We start from the raw sequence: 15019 nt of genomic DNA on the forward strand, positions 1-15019 counted from the left end.
AAAACTGTCATGGAATGTGGCCACTGTGCACCACATCGTCGGATATAAATTAAATAACAAATAAATAACAGTGGGATGAGGATAAAGGACTGCAATTTAAAAATGTAAAAGTACAACGTGCGGGTGAGTGCAAACTTATGTTACGAGCGGGAGAAAGTCAGCAGCAGCTTCTGGTCCTGATTGTTCTTCCTAAAGACGCGCAGGAATTGAAGCTGCTGCTGAGCCTTCTTCACCAGGGCCTTGATGTTGGGGGTCCAGGAGTGGTCGGCAGAGATGTGCTTGCCCAGAAACGTGGTGGAGACAGCTTCCACCTGTGCACCATTTATGAGGAGAGGGGTGTGAGCCTATGTGCGTTTCCTGAAGTCCAGTATGAGTTCTTTTGTTCTTTTATATGTTCAGACTCAGATTGTTGTGCGCACACCAGGTTTCCACCGCGTCCCTACATGCTGTCGCATCCACCTTGTGAATGAGTGCCACCGCAGCGGTGTCATCTGCACATTTCATAATGCTGTTGGTGGAGTGGCTTGGAGAACAGTCATGGGTTTTTAAAAGGCGTACAGTAGGGGGCTCAGTACACAGCCTTGTGGTGAACCTCTGCTGAACGTGAGTGTGGAGGAGTGGGAGGGGCCCAGTTTCACAGATTGTTGACGGTTTGACAGGACGTGTGGAGGTGTGCTTGTGGCGGTGGTCTCAAACCGGAAAAAGAACGTGTTTAGCGCCTCTGTTAATGGAGGAAGAGGGAGGAGGGGCTTGGCCTCTGTGGTTGGTCAGGGCCTGGATGCCCCTCCACATCTGTCGTGGGTTGTCATCCTGGAAGTATCCCACCACCTTCCTCTTGTGCGACTTCTTAGCCTGCCTAATTCCCCTCCTCAGGTCAGCTCTGGCGGTGTCGTAGAGAGCTCTGGGCTCTGATCAGACCTGTCATCCAGTCAAGTCCAGACCGGATGCGTTTTTCCTCCGTGACCCCCTCTACACAGCACTTGATGTACAGTAGGGCAAAAAAAGTATTTAGTCCGCCACCAATTGTGCACGTTCTCCCACTTAAAAGAGTAGTGAGGTCTCCAATTTTCATCATAGGTACACCTCAACTATGACAGACAAAATGAGAAAAGAAAATCCAGAAAAATCACATTGTCTGATTTTTAAAGAATTTATTTGCAAGTTATGGAGTAGTAGTATGTAAGTATTTGGTCACCTACAAACAAGTACGATTTCTGACTCTCACACACCTGTAACTTCTTCTTGAAGAGGCTCCTCTGTCCTCCACTCGTTACCTGTACTAATGGTACATATTTGAACTCATTATCAGTATAAAAGACACCTGTCCACAACCTCAGACAGTCAGACTCCAAACTCCACTATGGCCAAGACCAAAGAGCTGTCAAAGGACACCAGAAACAAAACTGTAGACCTGCACCAGGCTGGGAAGACTGACTCTGCAATAGGTAAGCAGCTTGGTGTGAAGGAATCAAGTGTGGGAGCAATTATTAGGAAATGGAAGACATACAAGACCACAGATAATCTCCCTCCATGTGGGCTCCACGCAAGATCTCACCCCGTGGGGTCGAAATGATCACGAGAACGGTGAGCAAAAATCCCAGAACCACACGGGGGGACCTCGTGAATGACCTGCAGAGAGCTGGGACCAAAGTAAAAAGGCTACCATCGGTAACACTACGCCGCCAGGGACTCAAATCCTGCAGTGCCAGACGTGTCCCCCTGCTTAAGCCAGTACACGTCCAGGCTCGTCTGACGTTTGCTAGAGAGAGTTTGGATGATCCAGAAGAGGATTGGCAGAATGTGATATGGTCAGATGAAACCAAAATAGAACTTTTTGGTAGAAACTCAACTTGTCGTGTTTGGAGGAGAAAGAATGGTGAGTTGAATCCAAAGAACACCATACCTACTGTGAAGCATGGAGGTGGAAACATCATGCTTTGGGGCTGTTTTTCTACAGAGGGACCAGGACGACTGATCCGTGTGAAGGAAAGAATGAATGGGGCCATGTGTCGTGCGATTTTGAGTGAAAACCTCATTCCATCAGCAAGGGCATTGAAGATGAAACGTAGCTGGTCTTTCAGCATGATAATGATCCCAAACACACTGCCCGGGCAACGAAGGAGTGGCCTCCTAAGAAGCATTTCAAGGTCCTGGAGTGGCCTAGCCAGTCTCCAGATCTCAACCCCATAGAAAATCTTTGGAGCGAGTTGAAAGTGTGTGTTGCCCAGCGACAGCCGCAAAACATCACTGCCCTAGAGGAGATCTGCGTGGAGGAATGGGCCAAAATACCAGGAACAGTGTGTTGAAACCTTGAGAAGACTTCCTGAAAGCGTTTGACCTCTGTCATAGCCAACAAAGGGAAGACAAAGTATTGACATGAACTTTTCTTATTGACCAAATACTTATTTTGCACCATCATTTGCAAATAAATTCTTTAAAAATCAGACAATGTGATTTCCTGGATTTTTTTCCCTCATTTTGTCTGTCATAGTTGAGGTGTACCTATGATGAGATTTGGAGACCTCACTCATCTTTTAAGTGGGAGAACGTGCGCAATTGGTGGCGGACTAAATACTTTTTTGCCCCACTGTAGAAGAGGACGGACACCGAGTATGTGTCCAAGTCTTGATCCTCAAATATGCTCCAATCTGTGCAGGAAAAGCAGTCCTGCAATTGGGAAAGCATCTTGCTGGTTTGTTTACCTCCGCGGGGGGGTGTAGACTGGGAAGAGGAACTGCGAGAGCTAGGTCATCATGGGTGGCGCCATCAACTATAAATGCCATTTTTGTGACTTTACCTATCAAAAACGGACTTAACACCATACAACATATTTAAGCTAAGTTGATGAATCATGCCAGGGACCCTTTAATGAGGCTTGAAAAGGATGCACCCACAAAATGTCCCCAAAAAGTCTCATCCTCCTTTTCTGCGTGGATAATAAGCTAAAGATGTCCACGTCTCAAACCTCTCTTCCATTTGATGGCGACGAGGTACGAAGACATGTGCAGCTTCTTGGTAGGAAACATGATTATGACTTTGAACCACCTCTGGTGCCTACCGGATATATGAACACCATGAGTGTACATTTACCGTTTCTTCACAAGCAGTCTTTACCCATACATTCACGGCCCGCCACAAGCACCGTTGGACCGCCACAAATAAGATTCGCCGCTACCTGCTGTCCCATGCTCATAAGCACATTATGATGGGACTGTCTGTAGATGTAGTGTGTTGATACAACTCCGCACAGCAGATGTAACTCACCTTCTTAAAAGGGAAAGTGCACTTTTTATTTTGCCCATCGTCCACAATCCTAATGTGAGACACGAACAAACGTCCCTCGAGTCCATGTGTTCTAAAGATATAAAAACAGCTATAAAGAGGCAGCTAAGAATGCACGTAATGGGACACACCTATTCCGCCTAGAAAGTCGCCCGTCTTCTGTCGTCCACAGACTTCTCCAAATGAGACACAATTCCCGCATCTGCCATCTTGTGGAAATCTGTTACGTAGTTTATGGTGGATAATCGGTTTCAGACCCGACCATGATGAGTGAATTAGGATTCAGTACTTATAAATGGAATATTTTGAGTATACTCATCTGTTTACCACCTTCTAAATACAGATTTTACCATTATTAGAGCGCTCTAGACATGAAATAACACCAAAATAGTCACCTTAAACTCCTGTTACCCAATATAGTAGACAATATGAGAAAATAAGACACAAAACATGTATACCACCTTGTAAATATAGTTATTATTAGAGCCCTCTAGACATGATATAACACCCCTATAGTCACTGTTACACCCCTATTATCCAATATAGTAGACATAAGAGAAAATAAGACATAAGACAAAGAAAACTTGTTTACGACCTTCTAAATACACTTTTTAATATTATTGGAGCTCTCTACACATAAAATAACACCCCTATATTCACCTTTACACTGTTATTACCCAATATAGTAGAAATAAGAGAAAATAAGACATGTAAGACATAGAAATCTTATTTAGGACCTCCTAAATACGCTTTCTAACATTATTAAAACCCTCTAGACATGAAATAACACCCCTATAGTCACCCTTACACTCCTATTATCCAATATAGTAGACATAATTAGGGCTGTCAAAACTAGCGCGTTAACGGCGCTAACTTATTTAATTAATTACATTTTTTTGCGTAATTAATGTATACACATCATGACAAGCCACACCTCTCTCTTATGCCGACAGACAGCGACACAGTGTAGCTCCCCACAGAGTCACAAAGGGTCTGTCGCAGTTTTATAACGTTATTCTGACGTGAACACAACAACAGTGCAATTCCAACACTGTACAGTACATGTACCTCCAACTGCAAACAAAACACGACTAAGTCTGGAACAACACTCTGTCATTGTCACTTGACTTCCAAGCATACTTAAATGCAGCAAATCACAGAAAATAAACTCACAACATGTGAATTCAACATACAGTAAGTTATGTGGTGTTTTTGAGTGCAACACCTCATTGCTCATAATAACACGGTTCAAGTGTGATTCAAATGTTCTGCTACTATTATACTAATTTTCGGGCCTTTGTATTGAGTTCAGGCCTTCTATAGAGCAGCTACACACGATAACCTGCAGAGAAAGCGTTCTAGATCTTCCGGACTCTTCGCCTCTTCCTGCAGTGTTTCCTGCCTCCCACCCAAACGGTCTGTGTAATCTACTCCACCTCCCAACCTCCACTGGGTACGCCTCCCGCCGAGCCCACTCCGCTGTGATCGGTCACACTCCCGAGGACGTCCGGACATCTGCCGAACCCCTTTTGTCCGATGACTTACACAAAATAAACACAGTTGGGACATTGATAAATTGTTGCTTACAGCTTGCTCTGCTGACTCTTCAACACGACCAAGTAACGTTGGAAATGCATCGGACTTCAGCAACAGTTTGGCGGACAATCCAGCTTCGTATTGGTGCATGTTCACAAAACAGTCCTGTGTGAAATGCCGTTGACAGACATGCATATTAACCAAGCTAGAGCGGACATTGTTTTTATTATTGTTATTTACATTGTTAAGCCCAAGAACTACATTACGGGTGTAGTGACACCTTGCCACACCACACCAGCTAGCTGCTAGCCGGCTAGCGACTAGCTTCGCCACACACTCGCTCACAATACCTCAGGCCACTAGTGAAAGGTAACGCAACGTATTGGAGCCGCCTCCACTGCTGCTGTGTTTTTGTTTTTGAGTTTGGGAAAAGTTGGCGCTAGGTGAAGCGTTCCTTTCTATGTTGCTATGTGAAATCAATGCACCCAGGAAGGAAGTTCCACTCGTGATTAAAATGAGCAAAATATTGTAAGTATTCCGTGTTATCATGAATGTGCCTGTTACTACGTGCTCACAACATGGGGATAAAACCATCAAACCTCTTCGGCGCTTTTGGGAGGTTTTAATAGCAGTCTTCCTAGGCGGAATAAATACATCCCATTACAAGCATTAATTACATGCCTCTTTTCAGCTGTTTTTGTATCTTTAGCACGCACAAAAAAAGAGAAAGACGTGTGTTCATGTCTCACATACGGAGTGCGGATGACGGGAAACTTTTTTTTTTAAATGCACTTTTCCTTTAACACACCTCATGCACACCTGGTTGGCCTGCAAATAAGAAGTTGCCAACTTTGTGACTTTGTTGCTAAATTTAATGAGTATACAGACCCCTCGAGATGCTCTTTTTTAAAAGTGATAACAATCGCCCGTCGCCACATTCAGATTTCATGGCTGCACTCCCACGGTTTTTCAATATTAGTAATTAATAAATCATGCCGTTTCGTGGCTGACTACAGCCAATTAGTAAAAAAAAAACAAAAGCATATCTAAGCTAATTTTACATACTTTTGGCCTAAATTAAAGCATTTTCAAGCATACAAACAGCTACAATGGCAAAAAAAAAGGCATTTCGAAAATGCATTCAAAGACGTTGTGGCATAAAGTATTCTACACTGGTCACTAGGTGTCAGTAACGTTACATTGATGAAAGAATAGCCACCGCAGGAAGTACTGTGCCGGGGTTTCCACTAGGATTTTTTTTTAAGCTGTGGTGGTGGGCTGCCTGGTAGGGTGAACTGCCGCTGCTGCGAATGCAAATTAATTTTTAATGACAAATAGCAATTTCTTTTGGCCTTATTTATTTCTGAATTTATTTATTTTACTTTTTTCCACAACTAGCAGGACATGAACCCAGAACATTGCAAAACTGTGAATTTAATGGCAAACTTGCTGAGAGCGCTGCCAACATTTAAATGGCATCTTATTTACCAAGCACGACTCCACTCAGTGTGCTCACTTGCCATTAAATACTGGTGTCAGGTTTGAATAGAACACTTACAAAAATACGGAGAGGTGAACAAAATATTCTTTGGTAAACTACTCAAAATCAGCTCGTGAGCTACTTCTAGCTTACGGGCTACCTGTCGGAGACCCCCGTGATAGCGTCACTGTCTAAAGCCGCACACACTACCTGTTTCTGCTGCACAACTTTGACACAACTAGTGTTTTGAAGACAAGCCATAAGTATTATCATAACAAGAGAGCAAGGTTGTGAAGGGACACTTTAAAAAGTAAGTTGTGATGATGGATGATTGATGTATCCCATGAACACAATACCCACTTGTAGCTCCGAGCTAGCAAGATGCCATATCTGGTCACATGCGCAAGTGCCAGCAAGGCAGACAGGCGATTCCGGTGAATTCTGATCAAAATAGGGCAGTCAAACATTTTTATATTTCAAATAGTTTTCTAACTAATTGTGGTCAATATTTTTTCATAAATAACAAGCTATACTGCTCAAAAAAATTAGAGGAACACTTGGAAAACACATCAGATGTAAACTGGGGTAAAAATGATGTTGAATATGTTTCCTGATAATAAGTGGGTGATGTATTAGTAACAAAATGATGCCACATCATTTGATAGAAATGAAAATGGTCACCCTATAGAGGGGGGAAATCAAAGACACCCCAAAAATGAAAGTGAAAAAATGATGCAGCACACTGGTCCATTTTGCTAAAATGTCATTGTAGCAACTCAAAATGATTCTCAGTAGTTTGTGTGGCCCCCACGTGCTTGTACGCATGCCTGACAACGTGGGGGCATGCTCCTAATGAGACTACGGATGGTGTCCTGGGGGGATCTCCTCCCAGATCTGGACCAGGGCATCAATGAGCTCCTGGACAGTCTGAGGAGCAACCTGGCGACGCCGGATGGACCTAAACATAATGTCCCAGAGGTGTTCTATTGGGTTTAGGTCAGGTGAACGTGGGGGCCAGTCAATGGTATCAATTCCTTCATCCTCCAGCAACTACCTGCATACACTAGCCACATGAGGTCGGGCATTGTCGTGGACCAGGAGGAACCCAGGTCCCACTGCACTGCACCTTTTCTGCGTATTATATGCTTTTTTTCTCTTATTGTGTCTTCTATATTTGGTAATAGACGTTTAAAGGTGACTTTAAAAAGCGTATTTAGGAAGTGGTAAACAAGTTTTCTATGTCTAACTTTATCTTATGTCTACTATATTGGGAAACTGGAGTGTAAAGGTGACTGTAGGAGTGTTATTTCATGTCTACAGGGCTCTGATCATGTTAAAAAGCATATTTAGAAGGTCGTAAACAGGTTTTCTACGTCTTATTTTCTCTTATTAGACCTACTACAACCCCTGGCAAAAATGATGGAATCACCAGTCTCGGAGGATGTTCATTCAGTTGTTTAAATTTGTAGAAAAAAAGCAGATCACAGACATGACACAAAACTAAAGTCTAAAATAAAGTCTAAAATGGCAACTTTCTGGCTTTAAGAAACACTAAAAGAAATCAAGAAAAAAAAGATGTGGTAGTCAGTAACAGTTACTTTTTTAGACCAATCAGAGGGAAACAATTATGGAATCACTCAATTCTGAGGAAAAAAATTATGAAATCATCCTGTAAATTTCCATTCCCAAAACTAATACCTGCATCAGATTAGATCTGCTCATTAGTCTGCAGTTAAACAGGAGTGATCACACCTTGGAGAGCTGTTGCATCAAGTAGACTGACATGAATCATGGCTCCAACACAAGAGATGCCAATTGAAACAAAGGAGAGGATTATCAAACTTCTTAAAGAAGGTAAATCATCACGCAATGTTGCAAAAGATGTTGGTTGCTCACAGTCAGCTGTGTCTAAAATCTGGACCAAGTACAAACAACATGGGAAGGTTGTTAAAGGCAAGCATACTGGTAGATCAAGGAAGACATCAAAGCGTCAAGACAGAAAACAAAGCAATATGTCCTGAAAACAGAAAATGCACAGCAAAACAAATGAGGAACAAATGGGAGGAAACTGGAGTCAACGTCTGTGACCGAACTGTAAGAAACCGCCTAAAGGAAATGGGATTTACATACAGGAAAGCTAAACGAAAGCCATCATTAACACCTAAACAGAAAAAAAAAGGTTACAATAGGCTAAGGAAAAGCAATCGTGCACTGCGGATGACTGGATGAAAGTCATATTCAGTGATGAATCGCGAATCTGCATTGGGCAAGGTGATGATGCTGGAACTTTTGTTTGGTGCCGTTCCAATGAGATTTATGAAGACGACTGCCTGAAGAAAACATGCACATTTCCACAGTCATTGATGATATGGGGCTGCATGTCAGGTAAAGGCACTGGGGAGATGGCTGTCATTACATCTTCAAGAAATGCACAAGTTTACGTTGACATTTTGGACACTTTTCTTATCCCATCAATTGAAAGGGCGTTTGGGGATGATGAAATCATTTTTCAGGATGCAAAAACATTCCTTGAAGAAAGACACACAAGGTCAATGTCATGGCCTGCAAATAGTCCGGATCTCAATCCAATTGAAAATCTGTGGTGGAAGTTGAAGAAAATGGTCCAACCTGCAAAGCTGATCTGGCAAAAGCAATCAGAGAAAGTTGGAGCCAGATTGATGAAGAGTACTGTTTGTCACTCATTAAGTCCATGCCTCTGAGACTGCGAGCTGTTATAAAAGCCAGCGGTGGTGCAACAAAGTACTAGTGGTGTGTTTGAAGTATTCTTTTGTTGTTTTTTTCATGATTTCATAATTTTTTCCTCAGAATTGAGTGATTCCATAATTTTTTCCCTCTGATTGGTCTAAAAAAGTAACTGTTCCTGACTACCACATCTTTTTTTCTTGATTTCTTTTAGTGTTTCTTAAAGCCAGAAAGTTGCCATTTGAAATGACTTTAGTTTTGTGTCATGTCTGTGATCTGCTTTTTTTCTACAAAATTAAACAACTGAATGAACATCCTCCGAGACTGGTGATTCCATCATTTTTGCCAGGGGTTGTATATTGGTTAATAGGAGTGTAAAGGTGACTATAAGGTTTTATTTCATGTCTAGAGGGCTTTAATCATGTTAAAAAGTGTATTTAGAAGGTGGTAAACAGGTTTTCTATGCTCCAACTACCAAGGTATTCCATTTATATAAGAACATAGAGATATGAAAGGTAAAAAGTAGGAATGCGCTGCTTTTCAATGCCGATCAAAAAAGCCGATCACCTGTGACTCGTACAATAGCAGCCTGTTGCGATCCCAGTGCGCAGGGTAGCGTCGTGCTCTAATGTCTTAGGGAGCGTCCCCTTCCCACTTTCTTTCACACTGTGCAGGCGTGCCAAAACCAGTCTGCATACCGCAAAACCGGAAAAATATCTGGCACATGAAAACACTTTCATTTAATTAAGAATGATGAGTTTCGGCATCGGCCGATTTCACTCATGGAGCATCAGTATCGGAATCGATACCACCTGGGTTCCCTTGGTGTTTTTTAAGGGCCAGTCTTCCACAAAAACATCATCTAAACAAGTGAGACGGTGTTGCAAAGAAGGCGTGCTGCCCGGTTGGTGCTGAGATAAGTTCCAGAAGAAGAGCGGTGTTCTGGTGTGATGAAAAAAAAAAAAAAAGTAGACAGACACTTGCCAGTTTTGCGTTGTCGTCGGCTGAGCAGGTCGTTGATGGCCACTCGGAATCGCTTGGCCTCTTCTTCACTGGCGAAGTTCAAACCCATTTGGCTGCTCTAAGGGCGACAACACGGAATCATGAACATCTTTCCTTGCTGGACATGACACGTCTTTTCACCAGCAGGTGGCGGAGTTTCACCAGGGCGACGCTACCTTCACAAGGACATGGTCCTGTCAAATCCAACTACACAGTCACGAGCTAACCCTGACCATCCTTCAACCTTTCACAATAAAGCAAAGCAGGACGTGACGAGTGTGATGGCCTGGAATACTCACATCTCCAACGAAGGAGATGAAGTAGGACCTGGAGCAGCTGATGGAGAAGTTGTGGTACAGCTCCTGCTCGAACATGGTTTTACCCTCCTGCAACAACACACACACGCAGTCACTGCCATCATTCCAGAAGCTTCCCTGGCAGGCCTGCTTGTTTGTTGATGCAGCAGCTCACCTTGATGTCAAACACACGGATGAAGTAGGACCTCTGCGGGTTGTCTTTGACCAAACACGCCACCCCGCAGCACTTCTTCACCCAGCTGCAGCTCCTGTCAGCGCCATAGACCTGGACCACCGCCGAACACAACGTCTGCACGCCACAGCAAGGGTACTCAACATTGCACGTGCGTGTCTGTTATGTACTCATATGGAATGCTTTAATATACACACGTATTTGTGTGGTAATATGCATGCTAGTGTTCACATATTTGTCTGAGTACGCAAGCAATATGTGCGTGACTGCATGTGTGCACATGTGCGTTTTTAACATCTGTGTGTGTGTGCATGTGTTAGGAGTGTCACAAGATCTCGCAAGATTAAAATGCGACGAGATTTCTCGTTTTTTAAAAAAAATGTCCCGTGATAATGAATAAATTAATTAAATCACATGAGAAAAGAAAATAAACGCGCTAATTTTTCTCGCCTCCATATACTGTACATGTACACTCCTGATCAAAATCGTAAGACCAGTTGAAAAAAACTGCGAGGATTTGCATTTTGCACATTTGGATCCTAATGAGGTTTTAAGTAGAGCTACAATATGCAAAAGTAAGAAGGGGGAGTGACACAAAAAGCATTTTGAAAAAGTCATTGATTGAAAACAACAATTCAACTGAAATAGGCTGTTTATCAGCTGATCAAAAGTTTAAAACCACAGCCTATAAAAGCCAAAATCTGCTCAAAATTTTCATTTTCTGTCAGGCATTCGCACTGTCATGCCCTCCTGATGGTAAAGCTGACTAGCTCTACTTAAAACCTCATTAGGATCCAAATGTGCAAAATGCTAATTCTAGCAATTTTTCAACTGGTTTCTGATCAGGAGTGTATTGCCACGTGCATACGTGTCTGTTTTCCTCCTGACAGGCAAGAAGAGGATTCACTCTGTGCATTGATTCAGCACCTCAACACTTCATAGAACAGTGTTCCATAAAACAACAGAGTCACACCTCTTTTCAGTCCCTTTTTCTCTGTGGGGGGAGGCGGGACCGCTAACATTAACACATAGTACAGTCAGGGACCCTCGTGAGGAGCAATGCAAGATTATGTACTGGAAATTAGGAGGGGAAAAAAATGATTGCAAAGCCACAGCCCCCGCATGGGAATATTTATAATGAGCAAAGTGAGCCCGTCAAGATGAACCAGCCAGTAAGCCGAATTTGTTTGAATTCATGTTAAAATCTGGTCTCATCTCGTTCTCGTGGCCCCAATCTCATGCACCATCATGTCTCATGAGTTGGGTGTCTCGTGACAACCCTACTAATCACACAATAAATGAAATGAACTCCACAATTTTGCCACCCTCAAAATATTGCCATGCGCATGCGTGTCCGTTTCCATCGTCACCCGCCTCCAAACAGGCAGTAGAGAGATTTCACTCTGTGCATTGGTTTCAGCATGTTTGTGCCACAGAACGACGGCATGAATAGAGTGAGCCCTTTTGTCAGTCATGTAGTCCCTTTCTCTCAGTGGGTGGAGGCGGGGGCCACTCACATACACACAGAGTGCACAAGAGTGTAGCTTTGTGAGGAGCAATGCCAGGTGACTTAGTAGAATTTAAATTAGTAGCTTGCAGTATATTAGCATATATTTCTTTTTTTTTCTGTTGTACTTTTCTTTAAAAAAAATCTCGTCTCTTAAACTGACACCACCAGTGTGCGTGTGTTTATGTAAATGCAGGTCTACATAAAATGTGTGTATTTAGCACACTTCCTTACGCTAGATTTAAAAATGTGTCTCGCGCAAAACGGAAAAAGAACATGTGTTCAGTTAACCCAGAGATGTTCATAGTGCTGCCCACGTTTTTTGTGTTTGTTTGTTGTTTTTTTTAATCGGCCTCTAGCACATTGTAAAAATATAATTTAAAAAACAGCAAAAATAGAAAAATCTGCAGAAATTTTCCAAGAAAATAAAGTCAAAATGTTAACAAAAAAAGTTGTGGTGTTATGAGGAAAATAATGTCATTCTAGTAATACAGTAGAAAAACATGCATTTTTAAAAGTTGCAATACTATGACAAACAAAGAAAACAAAGTTCTAATTTAAAAAAAAATTAGGTTGTGCAAAACGTTATAATGTTATGACAATAAAGTCAAAACATTATGGGAATAAAGTCATAAATCCATGTGAGTCTATATTATGTCTTATTTTCTCTTATTATGTATTGTGTAATAGGCGTGTCAAGGTGACATTTTAGTTGTAGTAGTAGTAGAAAAAAAATGTTTCTTTTTAAGTCATAATACAATGAAATACTGTACAAAGTTTTTTTTTTTTTTAAACAGATTTTGGAAAGTTATAATGCTACGAGAATAAAGTCAGAATATTATGGGAATAAAGTCACAATTATGAGAAGAAAACTCGTAAGACGAAAGTTGAAATAGGTGTTACAGCATCGAACTGTAACATAAAGTCTATATGTTGTTTTCATAAGTCATGGGATTATTAGAAATGTAAGCAATAGAATTGTAATTTTTGGAAAATTAGGTTGGGGAAAATTAACTATTAACTGTGATTATTTTTTAAAAGTTGCAATATTACGAGAAACATACAAAACAAAACAAAAAATATCATAATTTTTAGAAAATTCAATTGCAGTAAAAGTTTGGACACCTACAAACGACCTCAGTCTAAAATTAATAGATGACTTGCTGACGTAGAGTCATCATCAGAAGGTGCGGCCCAATAAATGAAGTCTCATTTGCGTCCGCTAGCTTGCTGCTAAGTTAAAGGGCCAGCAGCACGGACAAGATGCCGCAGTCTTGACCTTGCGCACGGCAAGCAGCCATCATCATCTGCCGTGATTTAAACGTGTAAACGTATAATCCACACGCCAAGGTCCCAAATCAAACTTCCTTCAGGATGAAGTTTAAGAGCTTACAGTGGAGGCCACCAAGAACGATCTCACCAAATTAATCACCTCCAAAATTCTAATCCCTGCATTAGATCATCCCAGCGGGCTCAGACACGTTCCTTAGCGCCGCAGAACACAAAAAAACAAATAAATTCACACCACCACCCGACTGCTGTTTTAGTCACTAAAATGAGACACCTTAACTCAAGTGGTTGATTAGGCAGAGCCAGATGACGAGATCCAACAAGCCATCAATAAAGCTTCTCTGGATGCAGATTAGAATGTTCCGTTTTGTCATGGGGTGGGGGGGTTTAAATCCACATGCAAAGCTGCAAATACGTATGCCAATAGTAATGTGGAAAAATCAGCATCAAACATGTTGCCTATGCAAAGACAATCACTACTGATCGAAATATTTCCGTATGATGCCAAACGGGATACACTGTTGTAGTCTACACCGAGCATCTTTTGCTGGTTTTGTCGGTGCGCTTGTACCGGATGTTAATAAGATTGTGCAGGTGTTCCTAATTACATATTCTTATGACAAGTTCTTAAGTCACATGACAAATACTGTAAACCGTATCACTGGGTTAAAAGCAGTGGGTCGTGCAGGTGCACGGCGATACTTTACCGCACATTTCCTGCCCAGGTAGCCGAACAGGCAGTCGTTCTCCTGCGGGGTCAGCAGCATGGAGCCCACATTAGCGGCCCTGCGGAGCGGCGGGTGGCTGTTCATGGCTTGGGGTTGTTGCGAAACGACGCGGATTTGAGCCGACGGGTGTCAGCAAGCACTGCTTATGACGGCTATTTACACAACATTCATGCGGGCTCCGGACGCTGTGGCCCCCGGCCGGATCATCTCCGCCGACTGCAGGGCTGGAGGGCGGCCAAGGACTGGGCGTGTCCTGGGACTGCACCTGCGTCGAAAACCAATTTAATTCCTCTCTTCGGTGCGAAATGGCTTCAATAATCGCCCCTGTTCGCGTCTTCAGGGGTACAAACGCGCAAGTTTCATCGTAAAAAGTCAAGCAGCCGCAGAAGCGATGCGTCCATCCAACATGGCAACTACATGGAGCGTACTACGCCAGCTAGGTGGACGGGGGGGTGGGTTCTACAAATGTCCGCTCGAGCTACGGCGAGGAAGATTAACTCGGCGAACATGAACACAGTTGCTAAAAGTGTTGATTAATGTTGTAATCAATAAACTTTAAGTGTAATGTGAAACGCAATTTTGATTCGATGTACGAATGAAGTGGTTTCGTCCGAGGAATGCCGCTCTGCGGAGGTACGGGGGGGGGGGGGCTCCGTGTGACGTCACACGCCGAAGCCAGATGGCCGACGCAGAGACGTAAATAAAAGACCCACAAAGTCCTAAATTATTAATAATGTTTTGTTCACTAGGGCTCCACATTTGACCTAAAGCTTTATGAAGCAAACTGTGGATGGAAATGTGACGGAAAACTACCGTTATAAACAACTAATGTTTGCAATTAAGTGAATTCTGTGTTACATGTATTCCTATGTATTCCATGTATTTGTTTATTTTTAACATTAATACTCAAAATACTACATTTTTCAAACTTGTATTCGTCACTGAATTTAACAGACCTATTAAATCATGAACTATGTTGTCCTGTTTTGTTTGAACAGCAAC

General features: G+C 42.4%; 1 protein-coding gene across 4 annotated transcripts in view; it reads right to left on the bottom strand.

Moving 5' to 3' along the window:
- wasla (WASP like actin nucleation promoting factor a) overlaps positions 1 to 15019 on the bottom strand; it is a 29944-nt gene that overhangs the window by 8502 nt on the left and 6423 nt on the right. For 2 of the 4 annotated variants that reach the window (XM_054776322.1, XM_054776324.1), the window contains 3 exons: positions 10475 to 10609; positions 10303 to 10389; positions 9986 to 10082 (listed from right to left, as the gene is read on the bottom strand). In XM_054776322.1, coding sequence (XP_054632297.1) covers positions 9986 to 10082; positions 10303 to 10389; positions 10475 to 10609 — 319 coding nt within the window. Of the gene's footprint in view, positions 1 to 9985; positions 10083 to 10302; positions 10390 to 10474; positions 10610 to 13996; positions 14626 to 15019 lie in introns of those variants that run through there. The other 2 variants (XM_054776323.1, XM_054776325.1) reach the window with 2 other exon arrangements.

Source organism: Dunckerocampus dactyliophorus, chromosome 5, assembly GCF_027744805.1.
Source record: "Dunckerocampus dactyliophorus isolate RoL2022-P2 chromosome 5, RoL_Ddac_1.1, whole genome shotgun sequence".
Taxonomy (NCBI): domain Eukaryota; kingdom Metazoa; phylum Chordata; class Actinopteri; order Syngnathiformes; family Syngnathidae; genus Dunckerocampus; species Dunckerocampus dactyliophorus.